This window comes from Pungitius pungitius, chromosome 17, assembly GCF_949316345.1.
Source record: "Pungitius pungitius chromosome 17, fPunPun2.1, whole genome shotgun sequence".
NCBI classification, from domain to species: domain Eukaryota; kingdom Metazoa; phylum Chordata; class Actinopteri; order Perciformes; family Gasterosteidae; genus Pungitius; species Pungitius pungitius.
The window spans coordinates 7585227-7609660 of NC_084916.1; the positions used below are offsets into that span (position 1 = coordinate 7585227).

The 24434-nt window shown below is 38.9% G+C and overlaps 3 protein-coding genes across 4 annotated transcripts; all 3 read right to left on the reverse strand.

Moving 5' to 3' along the window:
• Positions 1–1392: 1392 nt before the first annotated feature.
• On the reverse strand, positions 1393–9361 carry LOC119218767 (phosphatidylinositol 4-phosphate 5-kinase type-1 alpha-like). Its single transcript, XM_037473421.2, has 16 exons — positions 9195–9361; positions 8669–8807; positions 7815–7849; positions 7518–7607; positions 6984–7114; positions 6737–6854; positions 6357–6509; positions 5835–6134; positions 5479–5687; positions 5315–5398; positions 4923–4971; positions 4757–4841; positions 4050–4217; positions 3700–3907; positions 3285–3348; positions 1393–3190 (listed from the first exon to the last, which is right to left on the reverse strand). Exons 2-16 carry the CDS (start codon positions 8715–8717, stop codon positions 3185–3187), a joined length of 1749 nt encoding a protein of 582 aa, XP_037329318.2. The 5' UTR covers positions 8718–8807; positions 9195–9361; the 3' UTR covers positions 1393–3184.
• Positions 9362–10756: 1395 nt separating this feature from the next.
• Positions 10757–12918, reverse strand: LOC119218828 (extracellular matrix protein 1-like). 2 transcript variants are annotated; one of them, XM_062558685.1, is made up of 3 exons: positions 12772–12918; positions 12539–12675; positions 10757–11759 (listed from the first exon to the last, which is right to left on the reverse strand). In XM_062558685.1, the coding sequence occupies exons 1-3, from the start codon at positions 12842–12844 to the stop codon at positions 11556–11558; spliced, it is 414 nt and encodes a 137-aa protein (XP_062414669.1). In that variant the 5' UTR covers positions 12845–12918; the 3' UTR covers positions 10757–11555. The 2 variants fall into 2 exon arrangements, with proteins under 2 accessions (XP_062414669.1, XP_037329453.2); XM_037473556.2 differs by having other exon boundaries at positions 12431–12675; positions 12772–12917.
• Positions 12919–15761: 2843 nt separating this feature from the next.
• LOC119218741 (IgGFc-binding protein-like) lies at positions 15762–23615 on the reverse strand. Its single transcript, XM_037473346.2, has 13 exons — positions 23557–23615; positions 23280–23341; positions 22647–22930; positions 21494–22070; positions 20292–20890; positions 19348–19915; positions 19015–19265; positions 18528–18872; positions 17477–18044; positions 17170–17369; positions 16400–16774; positions 16025–16317; positions 15762–15827 (listed from the first exon to the last, which is right to left on the reverse strand). Exons 1-13 carry the CDS (start codon positions 23574–23576, stop codon positions 15818–15820), a joined length of 4152 nt encoding a protein of 1383 aa, XP_037329243.2. The 5' UTR covers positions 23577–23615; the 3' UTR covers positions 15762–15817.
• Between the last annotated feature and the right edge of the window lie 819 nt (positions 23616–24434).

Consider the following 24434-nt stretch of genomic DNA (forward strand, 5'->3'; position numbering starts at 1 on the left):
TATAGTTAAACTAGAATTGGCAATCCAAAATAAAACCTCCAAGGTAATATAATTTGGAATGCAATTTCCATAAAAAGTATATAACCCTTACCTTACACGTTACACGTATTCTCGTAGTGTGTTTTAAATCGAGAAACTATATGGCTTATTCAGTAATTACAATTCCTGACTAATGACAGGACTTTATTGTATCAAACCAACAATCAAATTGTGTTTATTAGTCTGCGACATTGCCAGGTTGAAGTACACCAAGAAATATAAAAGGTATAGGTACCTCATCAATATTGTCTTACATTGTGTAGCAGTCATATTGCATAACACAATTGAAAACATACAATCTTTATAATGTAATATAATCAAACAGAAGCAACATTATTTTTTATATTTAATTACTCTAGTTTATAAGTTTAAAAAAAACATAAGAGCAAGAGAGAAAACTAAATATATTTTTTGGTAAAAGGCATTTTTGTGATCCTTGCATACTGTTGTGCACACATTTAATGTATAAGTCAAAGGAATGTGAAGATCAATAAACCACGATAAAGAAAATGTCACAGGATGATTTACTAATGGGTACAACAAAGACAGGTTTAACCCAGTTACAGTTGCACGCCTTTTTATATAGGCATGTTCAACTAAAGGCACATTTTCAATCAATAGTCCCCATTAACAAACATTGAGTAATACATACTATGCATACGACTTTATACGTGTTTGGTTCATAGGCTGCATTTTTATCTGCTTTGAAGTTCATACCATAAGACATAGTTTGAAATACAACAGCAAGCAGAGTAAAATTCATCCACATACCATCAACAGGATGTAGAAAACAACATGGAGCACATTTACCTTTTCTTTAATGGAAAATTATCCCATCTAACATATTGCACCACTCTCTATACTTTCAGGAATACAGTAAAAATGCTGTATTTTTTTGCATAGTTGAAGCATCTTTCAAGCTATTGATTAAATGTCGCTTTCACACTAAACATGTATTCGCAAACATTTCAGATTTTGAAACATTGAACATTTTAACATTCAAGCAGTGCACATTAATTGTTAGTGCTAACTGAACAACTATTAATACATCTACCAGTTTTGTCTTTTGTACTTTTACACCCAGGTAGCTATTGCCATGTTTTCTTAATGAAAAAAAAAGATTACTACTGTACCTTAACTACTGGCTATCTAGAAAATTGATGTATTTGGATAACGTGTCCCATGAAGCGGACACATTTTCTATTACTAGGTTTACTAGATCAGCCTAGGACAGAGGCTCGATTCGATCAACAAATCAACATAAAGTGAATTTACAACAGATCCCCTTTGAGAAATTCCAGCAAAAAAGGTTATGTTACTTACAACATCGTTTGATTCATTTTAAGGAAATACTTGATGCAAAACCCATGTTTTAATAGAAGAAGAAAAAGCTTAAAATACAACAATCAAACCACCATACATGTTAATTGGTGAGAAAATATCCACTTTCATATCTGGTTGACAAGAGTACAGAGGAGAAAAATAGATGCCTCAAATTTGAGTAATCCATATATTAAAATTTGAACATAGATTTTTAACTTGGTATAGAAATAGTTGGGAGTGTAAATTAAAAAATACATGAAAGAAATGTTGTTCCACCCATGTTTATAGTTTTAAAGATTCAGCAGGAAAGTCCAAACTCTAACCAACAGATATTTCTACATTTATTTTGACCAGTACATCCTTCGCTAGTTCTTTTTGGTCACTCCTGGTTACTTTAGTGAAAGTAAATCAAGAAAACAAGGGACAGACATCAACAGTCAAGAAAAAAAAACACATTAAAAAATCCTCCAAAAGCAAACATACTAAAATGTTTTTACACTCATGTGCCATAAGAACAAGTTGCAGAAGCTGTCACTTTCTTTGACAGGCGATTGTGCAAATCACTACATTTTCAGGTCCAAACTGATACTGCTGCCATTACTTTTCTGTTTCAGTAGCGCAGTTTGGAGTGGACCAAAAACCAGTAGTGTTATTGTTATGCAATCTGAAATTAGTGGAGACTAGCTTCCGAGGCTTTACAAAAATTACCCTAACAATGCCGACGATCTTTTGTTATTCATGACTATATAAAAATCCCATCATGTTCTCCAGCGCTGCAGTGTTAGAACGTTATTACTGTGTACTGAGCTGAACCAATAGGAATACTCTGAAACAGAACGTTTGATCCTCTTTTAAAAACGGCCTTTATTCCATTTTATTGCAACATATCGACACCTGCTTATAATGCAAACATTTACTATGTTACCATTAAAAATAACATAATTTAGTGATTGTACCATGTAATGACACTAAGTGTTTCTATTCATTCAGCCATGTCAATTTGTAAGTCAATCCTCTCCAATCATCAATCAGTGGGAAACTGACAGAGTATTAGTTCTTTGGTCACATTTAGACAAAAGCCAGTCTACAAACAAATCTGAAACTGATAAAACTGTACAGTGTAAGTATAAAAAATATTTTAATAAAACCCTTTAACCTGAACATGAGGTGACGTTAAGGATTCACAGTTGATTATTAACAGTTGGTTAAATAAAAGCCACAAGGTGAGGATCACCTCTTCTTCCAGCACGATGCACATTCAGAGTAGGCGTAAAAAACCTCAGCGTCCCAACAATGTACGCGGAAATTGCTTTAAAAAAAAGTTGTACATGTTCCCAAACCAAATATATGGTTTTGTGTGAAGACATCCAAGTCAATGTAGCAGGAGCCCTAGTGTGGGCTCGGCCCTTTGGGTGGCGGGACAGACACTTTACAGAGATGAGTGCGCTCAGCGGTGCGCTACAGCATCTGTTAAACACAGTTGAAGTAATTCTAAAAAAAAAGACAATTAATTGCCGGCTGAGTTTCGAGAACTGAAGTTTGTTTTTGCATGGAAGCATTGCTATGAGATGAATAGTGTTCAATAACAACAGATCAATGCACCCGCAATTACTAGTGTCAGGACAAAACCACCCACTGACATGCTCATACTATGCTGAGATTTGGCACTCATAGTGCAAAACAATAACAGCCACAACATTTAATGTCCCACTTTGCCGAGGTGCTGTAAACTTTACCTCGGTCAAACCAGGTGGAGTAATTACATTTCAACCACGGCCGTGACATCCTCCAAGTTGGTCTCGGTTCATTTAAGTTCATTCATTTAGACCTATAGACCAAAGGCAATGAACATTGTTAGGAGAAAATAAAACAAACTAAAGCTAAATCCATCACATGAAATGTAATCCTTTTTAGCAACTTACAGCACATTTGCCTGCGTTAGGTGAAATGTCATTGAGTGAGATCACATCCTCGTCGTACTGAGCTCTGCAAACAACAAAAGGACCAGGGTAAGTGAATTCAACCATCACACAATTTGAAACACTTTCCCTTTACTCTTAAGCCGCCTTCATCACCCACAACATAGTGAAACCCAGCTAGTCTACGTGTGTGGTGTTGGATGTGTACAGAGCTGTTGCACGGCTAATAACTACCATTATGATTAATTCTGGCATAGTGCAAGATCAACTTTAATCTGAATCTGTGAGTAAACTGTAATAAATATTACAAATTTGAAGAATTATTAACCTGTGATGGACCTAAACACATTTGATAATGCAGCTACCTCTGACAAGCTCTCATAATAAAAGCCTAATCAGAATGTGTCTTCCCTCTTACTTTTTTAGGGAGTTGAGCTCCTGGTCTTTGGCCTGTGTGTTGTTAATGTTCACGTCCTGAGGATGAGGCAGAGGCTGACTTGTGGCAACACATCCATGGTTCTCAGAGGAGGCGGAGGAGGAGGAGACGGGGGTTTCAGTAGCGCTGCCAGCATCGTTGCTGGGCGGCAAGGTCTTTGGTAGGAGGTCAGGACGCACAGACTGCATGACTGGATGGAACGGGAGGGAAAACTGTTGATACTGTATTGTGCAAGAAGCCCTTGACACACACATACCGGTACATGCTTGAGGACTGCATTTATGCAAAAACTAAACTCAATTTCAACACTTAAGCTGAAATCCGGTTCTTACCGTTGTCTCCTTCGGTCTCTTCTTTGTTCTCAGAGCTGACTTGGTGTTGGAGGAAAGACTGCTGGCTGTTGCCACTTGTTTGGGTCATCAGAAAGGGCCCAGTGCCTGTTGGCTTCCTCAAAGGACCATGTGGCAGATTACGCCGCTTCTTAGATGGCGAGGTCTTTACTAGATACAAGAGGAAAAGTATTAATTAAGAGGCCATGAAATGAGAGTGACATTATGGGCTCGATTTTGGCCTTGTGCAATAGTGCGACCCAGTGGGCAGAGGGGCACGTCTGATGGTGTGGAAATGCATTTTTTGTGCATGTGTAGATGTATCCCCTAATATTATTGTCCGTCAATGTGGGGAAGGCGCACTCATTTAAAATTTGCCCCCTTTCCACTTTTATTAAGCTAAAATATGTTTTTCCTTTTTGACCCATTTTGCCTTCATTAGCTAGATGGGAGACAAGAAAAGAGAGAGGTGTGACGACATGCAGCACAGTTTAGTCTGGTCACGCTTTACTGCTGTTGGAAGGCAGTGGCAATCATCTGCGGTTTGCAGAATGTTTGATCAACCGTTTGCATTTGTGAAACACTGCTTCCGACAGGGTTCCCAATCTGTCACTGCACCATGATGCCTGTGTTTAAAGGCAATGAAAGTAACACATGTGCCTAGCACAGTATTTATTCACGTTTTTTTAATGGATACAATATGTACTTACGTGAGATTTTCCTGAAGACTGATTGGCACATGAACTTCTGGAATCTTTCTGCATAGAAACTGGGTCTGTGTACCGATACAGTGTCCTACAAAGAAGGAATGATTACAGAAACTCAAATTCAAACTAATTTAAACCCTATTAACTGAGGTGAAAGGATGTAACCTACCCCATCGTGAACCAAAGCTTTCCACGAGTGTTCAAGCTTCTTTACTAATCTGAAAAACAAAACATAGAGCCTGTATTACACTCAATAATATGCCTGAACACTTCCTATGCAGACCACGAAAGGCCAATAAAACGTGCCGCTTCTGCTTTGTAGGCTGTGTAGTCATTGTGCTCCACACGGACAGCAGATGGTGCTGTATATTTCATACTGTATATATTCTTCTTGTTTATATATACACCACATAGATATAATCTGCACTTTATTTGGATTCTTGCACTTCTGGTAAGATGCTGAACTGCATTTTGTTGTCTCAGTGCCCGTACAATGACAATAAAGTTGAATCTAATAATAAACACAGGCTTTATAGATACACAGACAAGTGTGTGGTTTACCTATAGGACTGCAGGATGTCGATAATACCGATATACACCAGCAGCCGCTCCCCTTTTGAGTTTCTTGCTGGGATTCCTCCCGTTCTGTCGAATCAAATAATAATAAAAATAATTTAGTGTTCCGTCATTACTCTAAACACGCCCACTGAAACCCGGGCACTCACTGGTCCTCTGTCTCCGGTGATCCCATGCTCCCTGCCTCAGCCTGGATGGCCTCTATAGCAGTGCTGTACAGGGACTTCTGGCCTTGTGGCTTCCGGTGGTCCACAGCCCCGGCCACTGCCGCTTTGCTGGCCTGTTCTTGAAACGCTTGATCGACATTGTGGATTCCCACAAGAAGGCTGTAGTCCATAATCTTAAAGCTTTGCAGAAGCTTAATTGAAAACAAGGAACACAAGAGACCAGTGAATCCCAAAAAGATTGAAAGAAAATGATAAAGATGTAGATAGTAGTACTAATAGTCCATGACCTGATGATTTTGTCCTAAATGTTTAGTCAGGCTTACAGCTGTAGTTCTTACCAGGCAGTCTCTCTGGATGGTCTTGCAAACCGCACTATACTTGTCCCCCTCCAGTAACAGCCCGTTCTGCATGTCCTGCAGGAAGTCCAGGTCCTTGTATGTGGGCACAGACTTTTCTCTCTCTTTAGCGGAGGCCCGCCGCTTGTAGGTGGAGCCCTTTAAATCATACTTGAAGTGCATTTGTACGGCGCTCGGGAGGAGATTGTTCATGACTGCTATACGGATGTTCTTACCCGCTGCCTGGACACAGTAGAGTCCATAAAACTTTGGTAATAAGGTACGTTTGTTCTGGTTCAGGTTCTAAAAAAAGGCAGAGGATAGAAGAGGGAAAGTAAAATATTAACACAAAATTTCAAAATAGCAACTTGTGCAACTGACCAGAAAAAAAGTCATGATTGACTAATGTAAAGTAACTATAGTCATTGTTAATTATTCTCATAATTCATCATGTTGTCTACAGTATTTAAGTAGTTAGTGAAAAATATCTAGGGGAACATATTAAAGGTAATAATTAGTACTTGCCATGAAGTAACCTGGGAGCAGTTTCTGCAGAAACTCTGCCTCTTTGTGCTGCACAGTCTTAATTATGAACTCATCATCACTGGAGACGTAGAATAGAGATCCACTCGCCCCAGAGTTTGATAGCTCAATCATCGGCTCATGACACAGGGAGTACTGTCAGCAGACCAGAATGCAGTAGTTAGGAATGTTATATTATAGAAACCAAAGAACTATGACTGCAGGTTAAAAGCAAGCCCTCTATGACTCTACATTGTAAACAGTCCCAACCCGGGTGTGTCAACACACTTTTCACGCATTCTCTGGCTTCATTCTTTTACCCCTTTCATCTCAGTTAATTCACTTTCTTCAAAATATTACAGGTGCAGATTAAACAAGAATACCATGTAGTCACCAGGTCGGATGCCAAACATCTCTCTGAAATACCGGAAGGCCATTGGGGCGTAGGTCTTGAACCTGAAGTCTCCATAGTGGTGGGCAGGTGTCAGGTTACTGCCCTCACTGCAGGTAAAAGCAAGAGGCAGATAATTAGTGAAAACTAGGAGGTTACGTAAAGGAGTACTCATTTAATACAGACCGAACCACTTCCTCTTAATCATTTATATTTAACTCAATATCTTACAACTTTACCTAGGAAAGAAGATGCTTTCAACTACTTCAAAGTCCTGCAGCAGCACATCTCTCTCAGGCTTCTGAGTTAAGCTGCCCACTGTGTGCGCGATACCCAACTGGATGGCGCCTTGTAGTGCTGAAGATGTTGTCTGAAAGAAAAAGCAAACTGACATGACTCAAATGACAAATTCAGATATCTCTTCCAATTATACATGAGTAAACAATCATAAGTCATCTTCACAAGTATGGTTTAACTTATTTTCATAAAATAATAGTGAGTAAAGATCTGCAACAAATACTTTAAAAAAAATGAATCTCTGGCTATTTTTAATAATAATGCTTATTAGTCTTTTCTAAAATGTTGTCTTAATTTTTAGAATGTTGGTTAGAAAAAACAAGATTTGGGGATGTCACCTCACCTTGTAAATGCCTATAGACAAAGGGCAAATGCCAAATTGTAAAAAATATTTAGTTAAATTATTAGATAAAGAAATTGATTTTTTTGGGGGGGAAACGTAAATGGACTTCGGTCGAAAAAAGCTGATCTCCCACCTTCTTGTACGTCGTTTCCCCAGTGCGATCAATTCCACGATGTCCAATTGTCTTTTTCATGGCCGGGGACATGTAACTGGTGCTTGGACTCTAAGTACAAACATTTTGGAAGAATAGAATATCAGAGGAAAAAAACAAAGCCTGTTGCAAAGTAATACCCTAATGTTTCAAAGAGGAAGCAATGAAGGGTGTGTCAGCTAAATATCGGCAAATACTGTAAAGACATACGCAATGTGTTTCCTAACCGTCACAGAGCTACATTGCGCATTTCCTGAAACCGGATCAGTTACTTCTTACCTCGGCAGAACCATTTTTTCGGGTCCCAATTGAATCTGGAGTGAAAAGGGGAAGAAATGTAAAAGAGAAAATTAGATGAGTATTATATCACTATTTAAGTAAATTCATGAAGGATAATGATGTGTTGATATCTATAATGAAATTATAGATAAATTATTTTCCTGGGAGTCAAAAACTGACACAAGAGGATGGTGTGAGCATCCACTTTTCAATTTCTGTTTCTCAATTTTTAACACTGACTTTACTTTGAAAATGAAAAATGAATGTCATCAAGAGCGCACAAATATGTAGGATTACAATTCTTTTTTTTTTAGATTAACCAATACCAGGGAATAATAGTGAGCATATTTCGCATTGATTTTGACCATTCATCTTTTTAACCTCTCATATAAATCCCACAAATTAATAGAACCATGATACAAGAAATCTGGTGATACAAGAAATCTGGAGTTCCCTTTTAACAGTTCTTGTGAAATGGCCCCATTTCCTGCTGATAATTTTCTCCCAGTTAATAGGCTTAATCCATATTTAAGTACATCTACCCAATACATCTTTTTAACACCAATGCAGTCTCCTGTACTCATTATGTTACTCTTTTTTGGGGGTCCATAACGTTTATTTCAATCAGGCATAACAGTGAAATAGTTACACCTCTCATTATAATTTAACAACCCCATATTCACTCGAGTCAATAACACCAAAAAGGTTTGAACACATTGGTGTGCTTAACAACTTGGCCACAGAGTAAACAGTGTATAGGTGGTTGGCTTATCATCTACTGAACGTCAAACACATCTGATCTAACGTTAACCCTTTCATGAGACTTTGGTTTAAAACACAGCTTTAGCACTTACTTCCAGAGGGGCCCTGCAGCTCAGGAGGCTCCTCTGCAGCTGTGGCCATTCAGACCGAAACTCAAAGGCACACTTGGTTGGGATGTCGGATCAGACTTCGGCAGTTTCCGCCGTGTGAGCACTTCCAGAAGTTTGCGATCTGTGTGGACAAAAGTTGCTTCTGGTGACTTCACGCTACAAATATTGATGACCGCCACGTTGACTGGTTCCGTTGATGGATTGGAAAAGCCGATTTGAAAACAGCGTCAACGTTGCGTTAACAATACTGGCGGTAGTGGTGAAAGGGTTTTATTGACAACCTGTGCGCAATGTACCTTGGGGGCGGATTTAATTTTTGGTTAGACCAGTGCTTGTTGTAACAGAATAGCACATTGATTTACACCTGTGTTTCGATTCGACGTCTAACTTTAACTAAGCTAACGTTAGCTACATTAGCCGCTAACTCTGATTCAACTTTTCTGAACTTTAGCAAAGCTTGTCACGCTGATAGCTAAATAACAACAATACGAACAAAGATTCAACTCACTTAAGAATCTTGTGGCGTAGGTATTCCCGTTTATGGGGAAAGAAAAAAATAACTTTAAAGGGTCCTTTTTTGTGTAAAACCAAATAAACAAGGAAGAAGCGCGGAAGCAGCAGTTTTCTATCATGCGCCACAGGCAGAGCAATAACAACACTTCCGGTCAAATATTCTTTCAGAATAAAACACAAATTACCAAAGAAAGGAAGAAGCTTTAAGCAGCAGCCTTGAAATAGGCGTGTGAAAATGTCAGGCGAGGCACCAGGAAGCAGTAGCATCAAGATGAAAAAGTAGCAGGTGGTATGGGCTGGACTCCTTGCCTTTAAAATCCAACTAAAGGTGAGATTATTTTCTCCTTCGTTTACCTTGGTTGGGTAAATGTAGAACTATTTAAAAAGCATAAAGTTGAGTACAATAAGTTACAAACCTGTTCAATAAATGCCGTGGTGTAATAAGAACCACATTTGCCTTGAAAACATAGTTTAGAAAGATAAGAGAAGAGATGTATAGTACTCAGGTGAAGTACTACTACTTTTCAGCATAATTGTATAGTGGAAAATGTATAATTTATGTAGAGGAAAACTCAAAGTTTAAGCTCCAGTCAACAACAAAAAAATGTAATGCAACACAATGGAGTAAAGCATTCAAATAGTTATCCTCCTGTACATCAACATTTGTCACTTTGTCTTTAACATCTTACATGTTACAAAACCTGTGGAATTTACTAGCTTGTTTCCGGAAGATTCGGGAAATACATCAAACATTTTCAGGAAAACAAAAAATAGTTGCAGTATTACAACAATAAACATTTCACCGATTAAATCTACTTTAATTACAAAGCTAATAATAACAGATTTTTTTTAAAGAGGCATAAATCTCACTTTCTCTTTGTGTGTTGATTTCCAAACAAACTTAACCACCTCTGTTAAAGTGATCCACTTGGCCATACATATTTAATTTGAGAAAATATCATTAAATACTCTACAAATAACCAAGTATTAATGTCTGTCAGCTGTTTCTTGTCATTCAGATACAAAGAGACAGTGGGCTTTTTAATAAATAATTACAGATGTCTGGACCTCAGTTACCGGCTGGCTGTACAGCAAAGATGATCAAATCAGATGTGCGTTTCTCTCCTAACTATATATATATATATATATATATAATACAGCGTTGTCTATCTGGTGCTGTATTTTGCGCAGTGATTAGTCTAATCAAATAGTTCATCCTTGTTGAGTAAAACAATATATATATACATATATATATATACACACTGAATTCAACTAGTTAGTTAGGGGAGAAGGTTTTCTCAAGGTTAAATCTCATTTTTTCCATGAATGTTAACTATACAGCATTGCAGTGTTGTTGAGATATTTAAAATGTGAACATTTCAAATATTAAATCCAATAGCAATCTCCAGTGACTTTAGACACATCATTATAAGTCTTGAACAACTGAACTTGTTTTCTCATTTGAAGCTGTCTTTTGTTTCTCCAAACGTATGTCAAGTCCATTATTATTGTTACACAGTAGCTTGTTCAGCAACAAAAAGCATATGAGAAGTGTAATGTCTTTATTTCAGCCTTTATTTACTTAAGAAATACTACTCTAGTACATGTTAGAAAATGCGAACAACTGTGAACATGTGTAAAAATGCGATTAAAAAACCTGTTTCACGTTGTCATAACAAAGCTTAAAATACAGAGTTGCCAAAATATAAACTGACTTCAGCTGTTCACATCCTTACTGAGCATTAACACCACCAGCATGCTCTGTCAGTTTTAGCTCAGCATACACAGCAAATTCTTAGAGTTAATTTTCCAGTTTTGGGCAAAACTGTTGAAGTGTAGAGTTGAAATCACACTGCAAACTCTTACAGAGTCAATTGTAAGAAAGAGTTGGATTAATTATTCAGTGTCAACATCAGATTCATTTGCAACAACTAACTCTTTGATAGGTTTAAAATGTAACTGTACAGTGTCACACTTCTTGGTGCAGGGCTTAACTCTACGTACTGTGGCGCATGGATTGGAGAGGGTGAGCTGGGAACCATGAGTTTGGTGGTTTGAACCCTGGCTGCTCCATGTCCCATGGCAAAGTGTCCCTGAGCAATACACCTAACCTCTAAATGCTCCCTGGGATATAATGTAAACACCACATGTTAAAAATGCAATGTAAGTTACTTTAGCTAAATTACGTTGTATTTGACACTTATTTTTGACACTAATTCCGAGTTAAATTGTTAACAATTTGTTGAGTGTTGATTTAACACTGACTAGATTGGGACAATATAAACACCAGCTTATAGAGTCAATTTAACTCTGAAATTTGCTGTGTATCACACGTTGAGCTAACTATTCTGTAACTTCAGCAGGCAGATGCATTGAAGGCCAATCTTGGCTGCGCGGGGATAGCCGGTGCAATGTAGCCCAGTTGCGGGTCATAGTTTGGGTTCGGCAGATCACTGTTGAAGCACGCCCACCGAGCAGCTCCTTTCTTTCTACAGCACACGTACGCGTTCGTCATGGTGGAATACTCTTCCATGCAGAACTGCTTCAAGGTTTGTTTCCACTGTAAGAAAAGGGTACAAAAGGTCACCATGTTGTATTTTGTCTCTCTGTCAAATGCAAATTTCCTCCTCACAAGTCTTAACTACTTTTAGTTTATACAGTTAAATATATTCCTTGGTATTTGTATTTAGAATACTAGGTAGGCTACTAAAGAGAGACAGGTGAACTGAGGTCCTTTTGTCACCATTTATCTCAAAATCGATATATAAAATGAATATCCAATAAATGTAACCTGTGTTTTTTATTATGACTTTCATTAATTTTATGATTGTCATAGTTATATATTTAATTAATTAAATCATATTTATGTTAATATTCAGTAAGATATTGGTAGTTATTACAGAAGGTATTTTGTTGGTGGTGGTGCATTAGAGAAAGTATGCATTTAATATATTATTATGTTGAGGTCCTCACAGAAACATAAAATGACAAAAGATAATATCATTTGTGAATATTGTTCTAGCTGTACTTTTCAAGCAGCTAAAATCATCTAAATATTAATACCAAACAACTTAGTTGATTCTTGTAGATAATTGCAAAATTCTCTATATTTAATTACTTATAAAGAGTCCTTCTGTATCTTGTTACCAGTCATGCTTCCTCATGTTAAATACAATTCTGTCTCTGTCTTTTTTCATAAAAAGAGTTTGTAAAACACAGACAGAGACTCACAGCTTGTTTGGCGCAGCAGAGGATCTGGTCGCTCTGTCCGCTGCAGCACAAAGTGAACCACGACTCCAGACGGTTGATGGCGTTTCCACGGCGGCGGAAGTGACTGACCCGGGATTTTGGGAAGAAGCTGGCTGGGTATCTGGGACGGCCTTGACCTTGATGGCAGACGGCAGCGAGGTTCTCGGCAGTGGGACAGGCAGGTGGGAAAGGCACGTTAGGCTCATTGAGAATGTTTCTTTTGGTCTCTGTGGGCAAACGGCAGAAAGCAACACACAGGTTAACGGCATCGCGATTAGAAAAGTACAAGAGTATAAAGTCATTAAGTATCTCCAAGAAATTACCTCCTACAACTGCACAATGAAGAGTCAGTAGTGCGATTATCCAAAATCCTGTGACTTCTCCGAGGGAAATCATGACTGTGTGTTGTCTAGCTGCAGCTTGAGTTGTTCAGAGATATTGTGACTGGATCCAGATCCAAACAGCTTATATTGGGTAAAGGGAGGGAGGCTGGAGCGGGAAATGCTCGGAAGTGGGGAATTGCAATTGTTCAGAGACTGTGTGGGCGTGTGTGTGGGGGGAACATAGTGTTGTGAGCTGTCAAGATATAAACCTTAGTGATATCTGCTCATGCATGTGTCAACAATTACAGTTCATCAGCGTAATGTTTTGTGACACAGTAGCCAGAAAATGTTGAGCCCATTCCCAGTCCTACGAAACATAATTAAAACAAATATAACACATAAGTGAGTAGCGTGCTGAGGGGCGTGTTTACTTATGCTGGAGTAGAAGTTCCTTCTGAGGATCAGCTTGGAGTCAATTACAGACCCGCCACTACGGTAAGGATGCTGAAAGTGCTTTGTACAGCAGGCAAACATATGTCACAATGGTCCCTCTGCAGAATAACACTCCCCACACTGAGGGTACAATGCCTTAGATTGACTTTTTGCATCATAAAATGTGAGAAGTACTGTGATAAAACACAACTCAGCATTGCGATGGATGAAAGCTGAGAAGTTTGCTTCTAAGCTTCCAAAACTAAAACATCCATCTCTGAACCCTGAGAGATGGAAGTTAAAATGTCTTTTCTGAAAAAAGTACTGTTAAAAATAAGTTGTTGAACGCTAAAGGGGAGATTTTAACTGAGCATTTGTTTGAGTAGTCAGTGAGTCAGTGAGGTGTTTGCTCACTAGATAAGATGTGAAAAAACATGGAACAGACTGGAACTCTTCAAAGCACATTCTGATGCCGATCCGAGGATTGACCACTAAACTCCCACAGCACATCTTCAAGGACAGTTTGAGTGCTTTCTTTTATCTGCTATAGATACAGATAACAACCAGTAAAAGGAGGACATCTCGTCTCATGTTGTTTTCACAAACAGTGTTTTGACTTTCTTCGTGTGAAAGGAATGAACAATGTTCTTGTGGGAAATGAGTGAATCACGAATGTTTTTTTTTACTTCCTAGTATTCAAAATGTTCTCTCCCAATCATCATTCAAAGCTTTCAGTTGTGTTGTTGAGGAAGTGGAATTGAATCACTACCCTTTTTTGTCATCATATTATAGGCATTAAAAACATCATTGTTTAAGATGTGCTATCAATTTGTTTTGAAGATATGCATAAGGGTCCGTCATTATCAGATAGGTGTGTTTTATATTTCAATGTTAGTTGTGGTGAGACTTCAGAAATAGTACCTTTATCACCCTTTAAAAGCTCTGTTATAACAAATGCAGTTTACGTCAAATAGTGACTCAGTGCATTTCAAATTATTTTCTCATCTACTGTATGTAAGTGTTGCTTCACTGTATATTCTGTATACTGTATATATTTATTTTGTTCTGCAGTATGCAAGGTGCTTTTTTTCATCTTGGCCGCTTTTATTCAAGTTGTTATAGAAATAAAATGGAGAACTCACCAACTGTCAAACTCAAAACACATTTTTGCAATTGCAGCAGATGCTTTGTCTGCAGAAACCCTGAGAACTGAAATGTTATTATTTTACAACCAATCTCTATGGCTGCACTAAAGGGACGCCAAAGCAAAAGAGTCATTGTGTTCCAGCTCAGTAAAGAATACTTCTGTTCAGTATCTGCAATGAACAAATGGTTTTGCACAAAGGTAAACATTAAAGGAAGGGACAGAATTGGATGCCATCAGACTGTCAGTAAAAACACTTTTTAGTCATTATTTATTATTAAAAAATGTATTGACTCTGACTTAAGCCATCTCTATTACTAGAGCTTTTTTTATGTAAAAATAAAAAATAAGATTAATAATTTCCAACAGTGAAAATGCAAATAAACCATTTCTACTACTTTTTTTCTTAGTAAGAACATAAAGGGCTACATTCCTGTAACTACTATATTTTACCTTTTCAGCTGGGGACATGAAACCTGAGTTTCCAGCTGGCCTGTCTATGACTTCCAAGGCATCTACACTGCGGCTAAATTGTGGCTCAGAGCCCTCTCTGTGGTGGTGGAGGACGAGACTAAATACACATACACGACATACATGCCGAATGTGTCTGGAGTCAAGACATTGGGCTCCGAAAACAACAAGCATGGTAAGTGATTGTTTGGGGACTTAATTTCCTCTATTTCTTCATTAGAATCCTGTCTTTCTATTGAATATATCCACACACATGCAATATATATATATATAAGTCCAAGGTTTGAACGATCAGTCAAGTAAAGAAACCATAAGAAATAGTTAAGAAATAGTTACAATAGGACATGAACAATTGATGTATGTTCTTATTTGTGTTTTTTGTAGTGAGCTGAGGGATCAAAAATACCCACAGTTCAATGCAGTAGAAAAAATCTGCGTCTCTTTTTTACAAAGCCGTGTCAGTGTTAACATAATAAAGTGAAAAAAATAAAGCCTTGTTGTTTATTTGCTGGTTGGGAGTATGCGTTTCAGAAAACAATTGCAACCGTCATTAGTAGTGTAACTATTTGAGGTTATTATTTTTCTTTTTTAACATTTCAAACATATATTGCTACATTTTTTTCATTGTGTGATATATCATATATTATTTAGTGTACAAAAAACATATCACTGAGGGAAAAAATTAATACTTTACAGATATACTTTAAGTAAAAAGCTTAACAGATAAGAAATCAGACATCAAAAAACAATTTTGGTTTCCACAGTAAAATGTATAATAATTTTTATTTCAAAATACATTACAAAGCAAAATCTCAGTATTCTTCTTTTTTTATTATTGCAGATGTTTGACAAAACAATTTTTTACAATTGAGAGGAAACAAGCAATTGGATTTACAAGTATACTGTATTCTCTATATGAATTGAAATCATTTCATGAATCAATGATGTGCTGAAGGGTGTTGATTAATGAAGTTGATAGAAAGCTGGCAGGACTCAAATTTAAAAACCACTGAAAAAGAAACAGAAATATTTTTAAAAACGTAAGCAAAATGACAATAATAATCATCTGATCATCAAGGATTCTACGGACGTGACAGAATATATAAATATATATATACATACATTTTTCTTTTATAGAAAAATGTGTTTATGTTTAGGTCCTCCTAGAATCAGTCATTAATTAAAGGCTTTGTTTTTGCTGCTTACCATTGGGGGAAATCAGGAGCCGTCCACTGACCAATGTTCAGTGACGCAGATCCCGTCCCAAGAAAAGAGACCAGTGTTTTTTCTTTCAGGCCTCTTTGCTTTGCGGGAGGAGGCTTTATCGCTCCACATGCCCCACATACCGATGCGTTGTCACTGACATTAATCGTGAGATCATTAGTTGAACTAAAGAGCACCTGAAGGTTGGAACTGCTAATTGTCACGGTATTGTCAGAAACAACCAATTTCAGATTGTCCTGGGAGAAAGTGGTTTGAGTCAACGGTCTTCCATTGATCTGTGAAGACAGATTGAAGGCTTTATCATAACAATCCTGTTTTAAAGTGATATCAATGTCATATCTTTGTCCAGACACTTACCCAGATGTCATGTTTGCTGTTGACCGTGATCATCCTTTCATTGGAGAACACATAAACAGCTACAATTGTGTTGACACCAGGAGTGCACGTTTCCAACTTCACCACCACCCTGAACCAGCCGGATGTTGAACTGACATCACAGCTCTTGATGATCTCATAGGCTCCTGGCACTGTAATCAAACCAGCCGTACCATTGAATTCAGTGAGGGTCCCATTGGCGCCCAGACGGCAACGTATCGGGTGGCAGCCCATCACGCCTTTCTCAACCAGGCATCTCTCATTGGAGTTGCAGGACATGTTTTGTGACAGCACTACTCCAGAGGCCTGACAAGTGTTAATCCTGTGACAGTCATCTGTTATAATGGGATCTCCAATCTGAAACAAAACACCGTGGTTTTGGTTAATGGTTAACGCCGCCTAACGGGCACCTTTGCGGGGCGCAAACATTTTCTTTCCTATTCATGCACAGCTGAGATTTTCTGACCTGAAAAAGGGACAAAGTTTAAGGTGATGGCAGAAGAAAGGAAACACATCATACAGCCCATCCATCGTTTCTGTCCTAGTAAGCATCAATTATAGATTATATTTATTATATCACTGAGAGAAAAATAAGGAGTACATTTATTTGGTGTCTTAATGGGGCCTTGCATTTTTGCAGTGTACAATATTGATTACAATATCCGCTGCGGTGTAAAAATTAAACAAATCCAGGTTCACTCCAGCAGAATACCTCAGTCTACCTGAAAAATTATAATATACCACCTTCTCACCATGTAGGTTTGGCCTTGGTAATAGCAGCTGCACTGGTCACTGCGCACGCAGCCAGTTCCATTGTAGAGGTAGTCTTTATCACAGACACAACCCTCAGAACAAGTCTTTGTGCATGTGACAATGCCTTTGAGACCAGGACATGAAGACATACAAGGGATTGCACAGGTGGCATAATGGCTGCCAGCACTGCATGTGAAAGCTGTAATCAAATAATAGGAGTTATTGGGATTTTTTACAGAAAACTTCGACCAGATGTAGAGTTAAAGATTAGAGTGTACAAGGAATAATACAAATGTGCAGACTCACGGCAGAAAGAAGCATTTCTCCAGTTCCCAATATTCACGCCCAGCCCCTGGCAGTCTGACATGTATGCAGTGATACTGTGACACAGCATGCTTTCCTCATTATTAGACATGCAAACATCATATACACAATCGCGTAAGTAGGAGGTGGGATCAAGGACATCATGGCAAGCGGCAAATGGACCTTTGGTGTCTTGGATAATTGAGCACTTTGCCTTTATCGCAGCTTCTTTAGAAACGTCACATTTGGGGCACTGGTCGCCAATACAGCCATCTTCACAGACCGCTCCAGGCACGGGCACTTTCCACGCCGCTCCGAACGTCTGGAAGTCCTTGGTCAAATTTCCATCCGGCAGCTGGAACTCATCTGCTTTGTCATCATTAAAATTGCCGCACAGGCCACATGTTCTTTCAATGTAGTTTCCGGGGACAGTGATAGTTACGTGGTAGACCAGATCATATGTGACCCTTAGACCAAAGTCGGTACTTATGACATCATTATCCCCATCCTGATAAACCTGCACTGCACCATTGTTGAGGTTTAGCGGGAGGCGATATAGGATCCCATTTACCTGCAGAAATAGAAAGCAAGAATTTGAGTGCTCATCATTTATTCTCACATACATTTCTTATTCATTTATACACATTAATGCCTGCCTTGACTTATTGTTGTCATAATTTCTGCAGTTCTTTAACTCAATTTTAGAACCCAAACCAGCAATAGCTGTTTTGTTTGCATTGGCATATGGCAAACTTTCAATGCAATTATATAGCTGTGTTTCTGGACTTCATCTGGCTGGTTTGATTTTGAGCAGGTAGATCACAGAGAGTTTATTGGAGCTGTTTTGACATCTAGCATTGATAGTGAGCCTAGATGGTGCAAAGTACAAGTACAAATTAAGCAGGATGTCCAAACGGATCTGCAGATTGAAGTGATGATTCTCCATAGGTCCATCACAAGAATGACTTAATTCACATTCACTTTGTTTTCTCATTAACATTTAAATAATTCTCAGTGTAAAGTATGGTTATCGCATCTTTAAATGATTACTTACCCAAACCATATTAATATCATTATTGCGAAGGATCAAGACTGTTCCGTAAACATCCACCGCTACCATTTTTGTCACTGAAACCTTGGGGTTATCAGATAAATCATACCACTTCTCATTCTCCACCGCAACAGAGAACGTGGGAAGCTGCGTGCCGCTCAGGTGGCAGCTTTCAGCGGCGACGTAGGTGCAGGTGCCTTGGAAGTCGTAGGTGGTGTTATCAAAGGTGTTGTAATGTGGATCTCCAGAGATGGAGCAAAGTCCGTTTCTCAAAGGCTGACATGATCTCACGTTATTCTTCATCTCACACTTCTCATTTTTGCCACAAGAGGACTGCTCACACTGCATCTAATATGAAAGACACACTCACTTGGTCATTCTGGAAAATGTTGTGAGCATAAACATAAATTCTCAATGTAACAACAATTTTGGCAAAATAAACCCAGAAAACTCAAAACTTCAAACTCTCCGTTCATACTTTCTTACTTACTGTGCCGTTACAGGTGCATTTCTGTTGGCAAAGAGCATCAGGGTAAAAGACCTGTCCGTGCGCATAGTATTTCCCCTCAAACGTGCAGCCACATTGGTCGGCAGGCAAACATTCACCCGCACTCAGCAGGTAGCCCTCATCACACACACATCCCTCCATGCACGGAGCGCCATAGTTTGGCTCTTTCTGACATGACTTGAGGCTGTTGCTGCCACAGAGCACATAGTGGCTATTTGATGGACACTGACGATCTAGAAAGAAGGCAGGGTCAGAAATATTTTAGCAGTGCAATGGTTCAAGAAAACCCAAAGAATTGTATAAATAGTAACTCACCACAGAACTGAGCTGCCCTCCAGGAGTACACTGTGGCACCTTTCAGCTGGCAGGCGGCCGTGTAGGCGGTCAAAGTCTTGCACTGCATGTTACCGCTGCCCTGGTAAAGACAGACGTCGTACAAGCAGTCGCTGAGGAAGCCCGCTGGGTCGACCATGGAGTGGCAGTCACGGAACGGGCCTGCGGGGTCGCTGATGAGGCCACAGTAACTGTTAGTGTTGTAGGTTTGTTTCTGAGTGGCGTCACAGCCGGGGCAGGGGCCGCTGCAGCCGTCCACGCAGCCAGGGAATGTGGCTACGTTCCAGCTTTGACCAAGCTCTTCAGAACTGGTGGCTTGTTTCCCATCTCTCATCTGCATGTCATCTTTGGGGTTGAGGTTGTAATTGCCACAAAGACCTTGCATTGCGCCCATATATGCACTGGGGACAGTGATGACTGCTACACTGTTCCAGTCATAGTAAACTTTTACTCCGGAGTCCAACTCTATAACAGCAAACCAACCACTTGGGTAAAGATTGATTTTATTGCTGTTCAGCCTCAAAGGGATGTTGGAGAGCTCGCCATTTACCTTAAATAGATAATAGAAAAATAGAATTAATTTGTACATTTAATGATTGATTCCTCGAATTACAAAAATACATGTAAAGCTGCAATTAATGAATAAATTATTCAATTAGTCAATTGAGACCAATTTTGACACTCAAACGGTATAACTGAATACATATTTGTGTTTTTAAAAGCTGGTTGAAAGAAGAACACTTTCAATGACGTCGCATTGGGATTTTTTGAGTTTTAATGGGGATAATTTCCCGGTGTTTTATGTACTAAACAATCGATTAATTATGAAAGAGAAAGTAATGAGAAAGTAATTGATTATTTAAAAATTATGAATAATTAGTTGCAGCCCTACAAGCATGATCGTTTATAGTCAATATATAGATTACCATAACAGCGCCAGGGATGTCTTTGCTTATGACGATTGTGTATTCGTCCACTTTGACCTCTACCAGCTGGACAACAGACCCAATCTCCTTATTTTGACCCTGATTCTGCAACACAACGCTAAAATGTTCCAGTGTGGTTTGATTGGAAAGGACGGCAGCCATCTGATACGCACAAGTGCCCTGGAAGTTGTAGCGATCCCCATCAAAGGTCACAAAATGTGGGTCACCAGATACCATACATGTGGCGTAGTTAACAGCGTAGCAACCTCTGATTCCTTCCACCACTTGGCACTGCTGCCCAGCGGGACAGCTGGTCTTACTGGAGGACAATCCTCCACCAGCGGAGCATGTGTAGCGGTTGGTGCAGTCCTCTCCGCCCCAGAAGGAGCCTCCGGCTTCCACATAGTGACCCTCATACATGCAACCGCACTGAGCTGTGGGGACGCACTTGGTGCCGCTGAGTATGAAGCCGTCATCACAGACACACGTCTCCACACAGGTGGCGTTACATTTTGTGGGAGTGTTTTGGTTTGCACATGTGGCCGGACAGCCACTCCCACAGAACTCGTAGTGACTGTTTTCTGGGCAAATGGGTGTAGCTGTAGAGACAAAATGAGAGCAATCCAGTTATTCACATGTATCCAGTGATATAGGATATATAAAAATCCTTAAATAAAAGTAACAATGTTAGAAATACACCTGGTGCAAGTTTGAAACATGGAAGAAGTTACTTTTTAAATGTATGTAGAAGTAAAAACAGTAATATGTACTTAAAGCATTAAATCAAAAGGATTATAAATCGAATCATGGCCTTTGTGAGCATAATATTATTAGACTTAAATTAGTATTACTCATACATTAACAAAAAACAAGATTTCACTTTTGTTGGTTGAGGTGGAGATTGTCATCATTTTGGATTAATCAAAAGACATTCATAAAAAAATAATTAAAATGATTTAACAGAACAGCAGTAAAGTTCATTAAAGTACCTACTACTATATTATGGTATTACAAAATGTTATAAAGTAGAAGACGAAAGTGGCCTGAATAGAAAAGACAACAATAAAGTGTAAGTATTTTAAATGTGTACTTAAACACAGTACTTAAGTAATGTACTGTATTTACAATGTAAAGTTCCTTTTCCCCCACTGCATTTATCAGCATGTATTTTGAATATGATTTTTACACTTTGGATTACTCACGACATTCAGTCGATTCCCTCCAATTTGTGCCTTTGGCCCCGGACCTCTGACAGATTTCAGCGTAGCCTTGAACAGTCTTGCAGAGATACGTGTTCACAGCTTCGCCCTTACACAGGTCCAGCATGCAGTTGCTTGTAAAGATCTCGGTATCAATGTCGGGTTGACAACCCAGAAGTTGAACAAAATTTTGCGGGAGGGCGCTGCAGAAGATTTGCTTCTCTAATTTTTGCACTTCACTGAGAGGGCAACTTTGACACTGGTCCCCACATCCATCTTGGCAACTGGCATCGTCTGCGGCGCCGGGAACCCTCCAGCTCTTCCCCAGCGCTGCAACACTTCCTGCCACTGAGCCGCTGGGAGTGGTGAGATCGTCGTCCGCTTGGTTGTTGAAGTTGCCACACAGGCCGCACACGCTGCCGGCAAAGAGGCCGGGCACGGTGACGGCGAGGTTCTCGTTCCAGTCGTACTGCACGGTCAGTCCGAAGTCTGTCTCCACGATGACGTACAGACCTCTCTGGAAAAGCTTCACCTGGCCGTTGTTCAAGTCGATCGGGAGATTCCATTTTTGATAGTTCACCTGAAAATACGTCCAATTTTACTTGCATAGCACTTTTTGCATGACAATATGTTTGAACATATAGTCACCACATTGCAACTGTCAAAGATATTTCCATTGCTTCTGTTCTTTTTGATTTGTTTGATGCATAGACAAATTTCTCCAAAACTAGAAATTTAAATGAAATTCAATGGAACTAGGTCTGGACTCAGAACGAGTGAATTGGAGGATTGTACCTGGACTTTTAAAAAGTTGACGTCACCTCAAAACACCACCATTTAAAATAGTTTAAAGTTTAAAATTTAATTTTTTTTCTTCATTTTGACACTCACTATTTCCCGGCATATAAATGTCGGAACCAAAGCTTTCTCTAAAGTCCATTTTTTAGTCATATAACTAAGCTTTTTAATACTATAATGTAAAAATCTGATAATCTATCAGATGCATCTCCAGATGATTAACAAATTAAAAGTAATGGATCCCATGCAGCAAAAAAATGAATCAAAACATTTGTCTAGTGTTGACCATACAATGCATGCATTCAGACAGTGACACTGCAGGACAAAAGTCCCAGTGCAACACTACTGACGGACTTACCCGGACAACACCCGACTCAAAGCGAACTATATTGATGTTGATCCCGTAGACATTGACTGTGACCGCCTCTACCGTCGGAACTTGGACGCTTCCCTTGTTCATGTTCTTGGTCTGCACCTCAAAAGCCGGGAGCGTGTCATCAACATGGCAGTTCTTTGCCAGGGTGTAGGTGCAGTTGCCCGTAAAGCTGTAATGATAGTTATCAAAGGTGTAGAAGAGGGGGCCCATGACCCAGCAGGTGCTCGACTGTGGTGTTAAAGTCGTTGGTCCTCCTCTGCAAAATCCTGGAAGAGGTTTAGAAGTTAGTTTCTGCCAAATGTGCTTAAACATTTCATTGCATACATTTCTGCAACTATTAAATACAAACCCATAACAATATTGATTGTTATTGACCTGTTTGAGTCCCTTTTGGTATGTGACAGAAGGCATTACATAAAAATCTTCAAAGAATTAATGTTCACATTGTCACTAGATATTTTAATATTAATAGCCGACAAATACATGTTTTGAGATATTCTGCAGTCCAAGCTGTTTCTTTAACTTTGGTTGTAATCTAATTTAACTCACATTCATGTCTATCAATCATTAATAAGAAAAATATTATTTGTTTAAAAACAATGCGGGATAACTTACCACTCAGTAGGAGAACTGAAAAGATTGCAACAAACAAACCCATGTTTGTCAGTGGAGAGGACCTACTACCAAAAAAGAAACCAATAAGTCAGGAAAATTGTACCTTTTTAATGTTTAATCTTGCATGTAAACACATCTAAATACCATAATGTTGCAAGCCTCATTTAAGTTTTAATTTTTACATCTAAAAACAAAATGAACATAAAAACATTTGACGAAAATAGCTAAAGAACAAATTAGTATCTTGTTTAATTCGTCAGTTATTTAAAACATTCACCTGAGCTTTTCAAAAGTCATCCGGGGGTTTAGGTGCAGGATCTGAGCACCCTTAAATACTTTTTGACCTCCACCAATGGACCAATCAGCATCTTTACATGGCTTTTCTCAGAACTGAGCAAATACAGCATCATGTGACACATTTCTTTTAAACCCTTTGTTAACTGGGAGACAGATGATATTTAATGAAGTTGATTGTATCCCACCAGCTCATAAACACGTTAATTGCAGTGAAACAAATTAGCAAAGAACCAGCAAATCCCAGTAAAAGGGTAAAGGAAAAGCACCTAAAACGGGATGTGAGACTGCTGTACATTTTATACAGATTAGTTTGACTCCTACACTCCCTGCGTGACCATTGTGATATGTTATTGCTTCACTGGCTTTGAGCCCATCAATGTGACTTCAAAGTGTGACTGTAAAACATTCAACAAGTGTGATTTATTTGTTGACTCTGTGGCAGCTCGGTCACCACCTGTAAGAATAATGAGAGGGTGTGAGTTGTTTAAATGCTTCACTCTCAATGCTATCAAATGCTTGACTTATTTCACATTGATCAAGCAAGGCTCTGTTCTGCTGTCCTGGTCTATTGTGACGTGCTGTGGTGTTGTTTCTTAATTGTTCCAATGTTGTGTTTGGTGCGATGTTAAAAGATAGAGACTTTATCTGATTGTTCTATTCATTCTGCAGGATCACAATTCAATAAGTTGGCACAAATATATGTGACAAATACACACACACACATACAGCAGGTTTTGTATTGTGATGCATAAAACACAAATCTGAACGTGATCAGTTTCTTTAAATAATCGGGTATTCAATTCAATTCTTTCTCTTTTTTATAGCTCAAAATCGCAAATTAAATTTTCCTCCAAGGGC

Excerpts from the sequence above, each read along its gene's own strand:
- LOC119218767 (XM_037473421.2), bottom strand. The coding sequence starts at position 8,717 with ATGGCCACAGCTGCAGAGGAGCCTCCTGAGCTGCAGGGCCCCTCTGGA. Across the intron at positions 5,688-5,834 it reads CCATCCAGAGAGACTGCCTG|CTTCTGCAAAGCTTTAAGAT; the intron begins GTAAGAACTACA and ends TTTTCAATTAAG. Across the intron at positions 4,972-5,314 it reads GACATCCTGCAGTCCTATAG|ATTAGTAAAGAAGCTTGAAC; the intron begins GTAAACCACACA and ends TTTGTTTTTCAG.
- LOC119218828 (XM_037473556.2), bottom strand. The coding sequence starts at position 12,844 with ATGATTTCCCTCGGAGAAGTCACAGGATTTTGGATAATCGCACTACTG. Across the intron at positions 12,676-12,771 it reads TCATTGTGCAGTTGTAGGAG|AGACCAAAAGAAACATTCTC; the intron begins GTAATTTCTTGG and ends GTTTGCCCACAG. Across the intron at positions 11,760-12,430 it reads TCTGCTGCGCCAAACAAGCT|TGGAAACAAACCTTGAAGCA; the intron begins GTGAGTCTCTGT and ends CTTTTCTTACAG.
- LOC119218741 (XM_037473346.2), bottom strand. The coding sequence starts at position 23,576 with ATGACTTTTGAAAAGCTCAG. Across the intron at positions 18,873-19,014 it reads AATGCACCTGTAACGGCACA|ATGCAGTGTGAGCAGTCCTC; the intron begins GTAAGTAAGAAA and ends CTTTCATATTAG. Across the intron at positions 17,370-17,476 it reads GAGAAATGCTTCTTTCTGCC|CTTTCACATGCAGTGCTGGC; the intron begins GTGAGTCTGCAC and ends ATTTGATTACAG.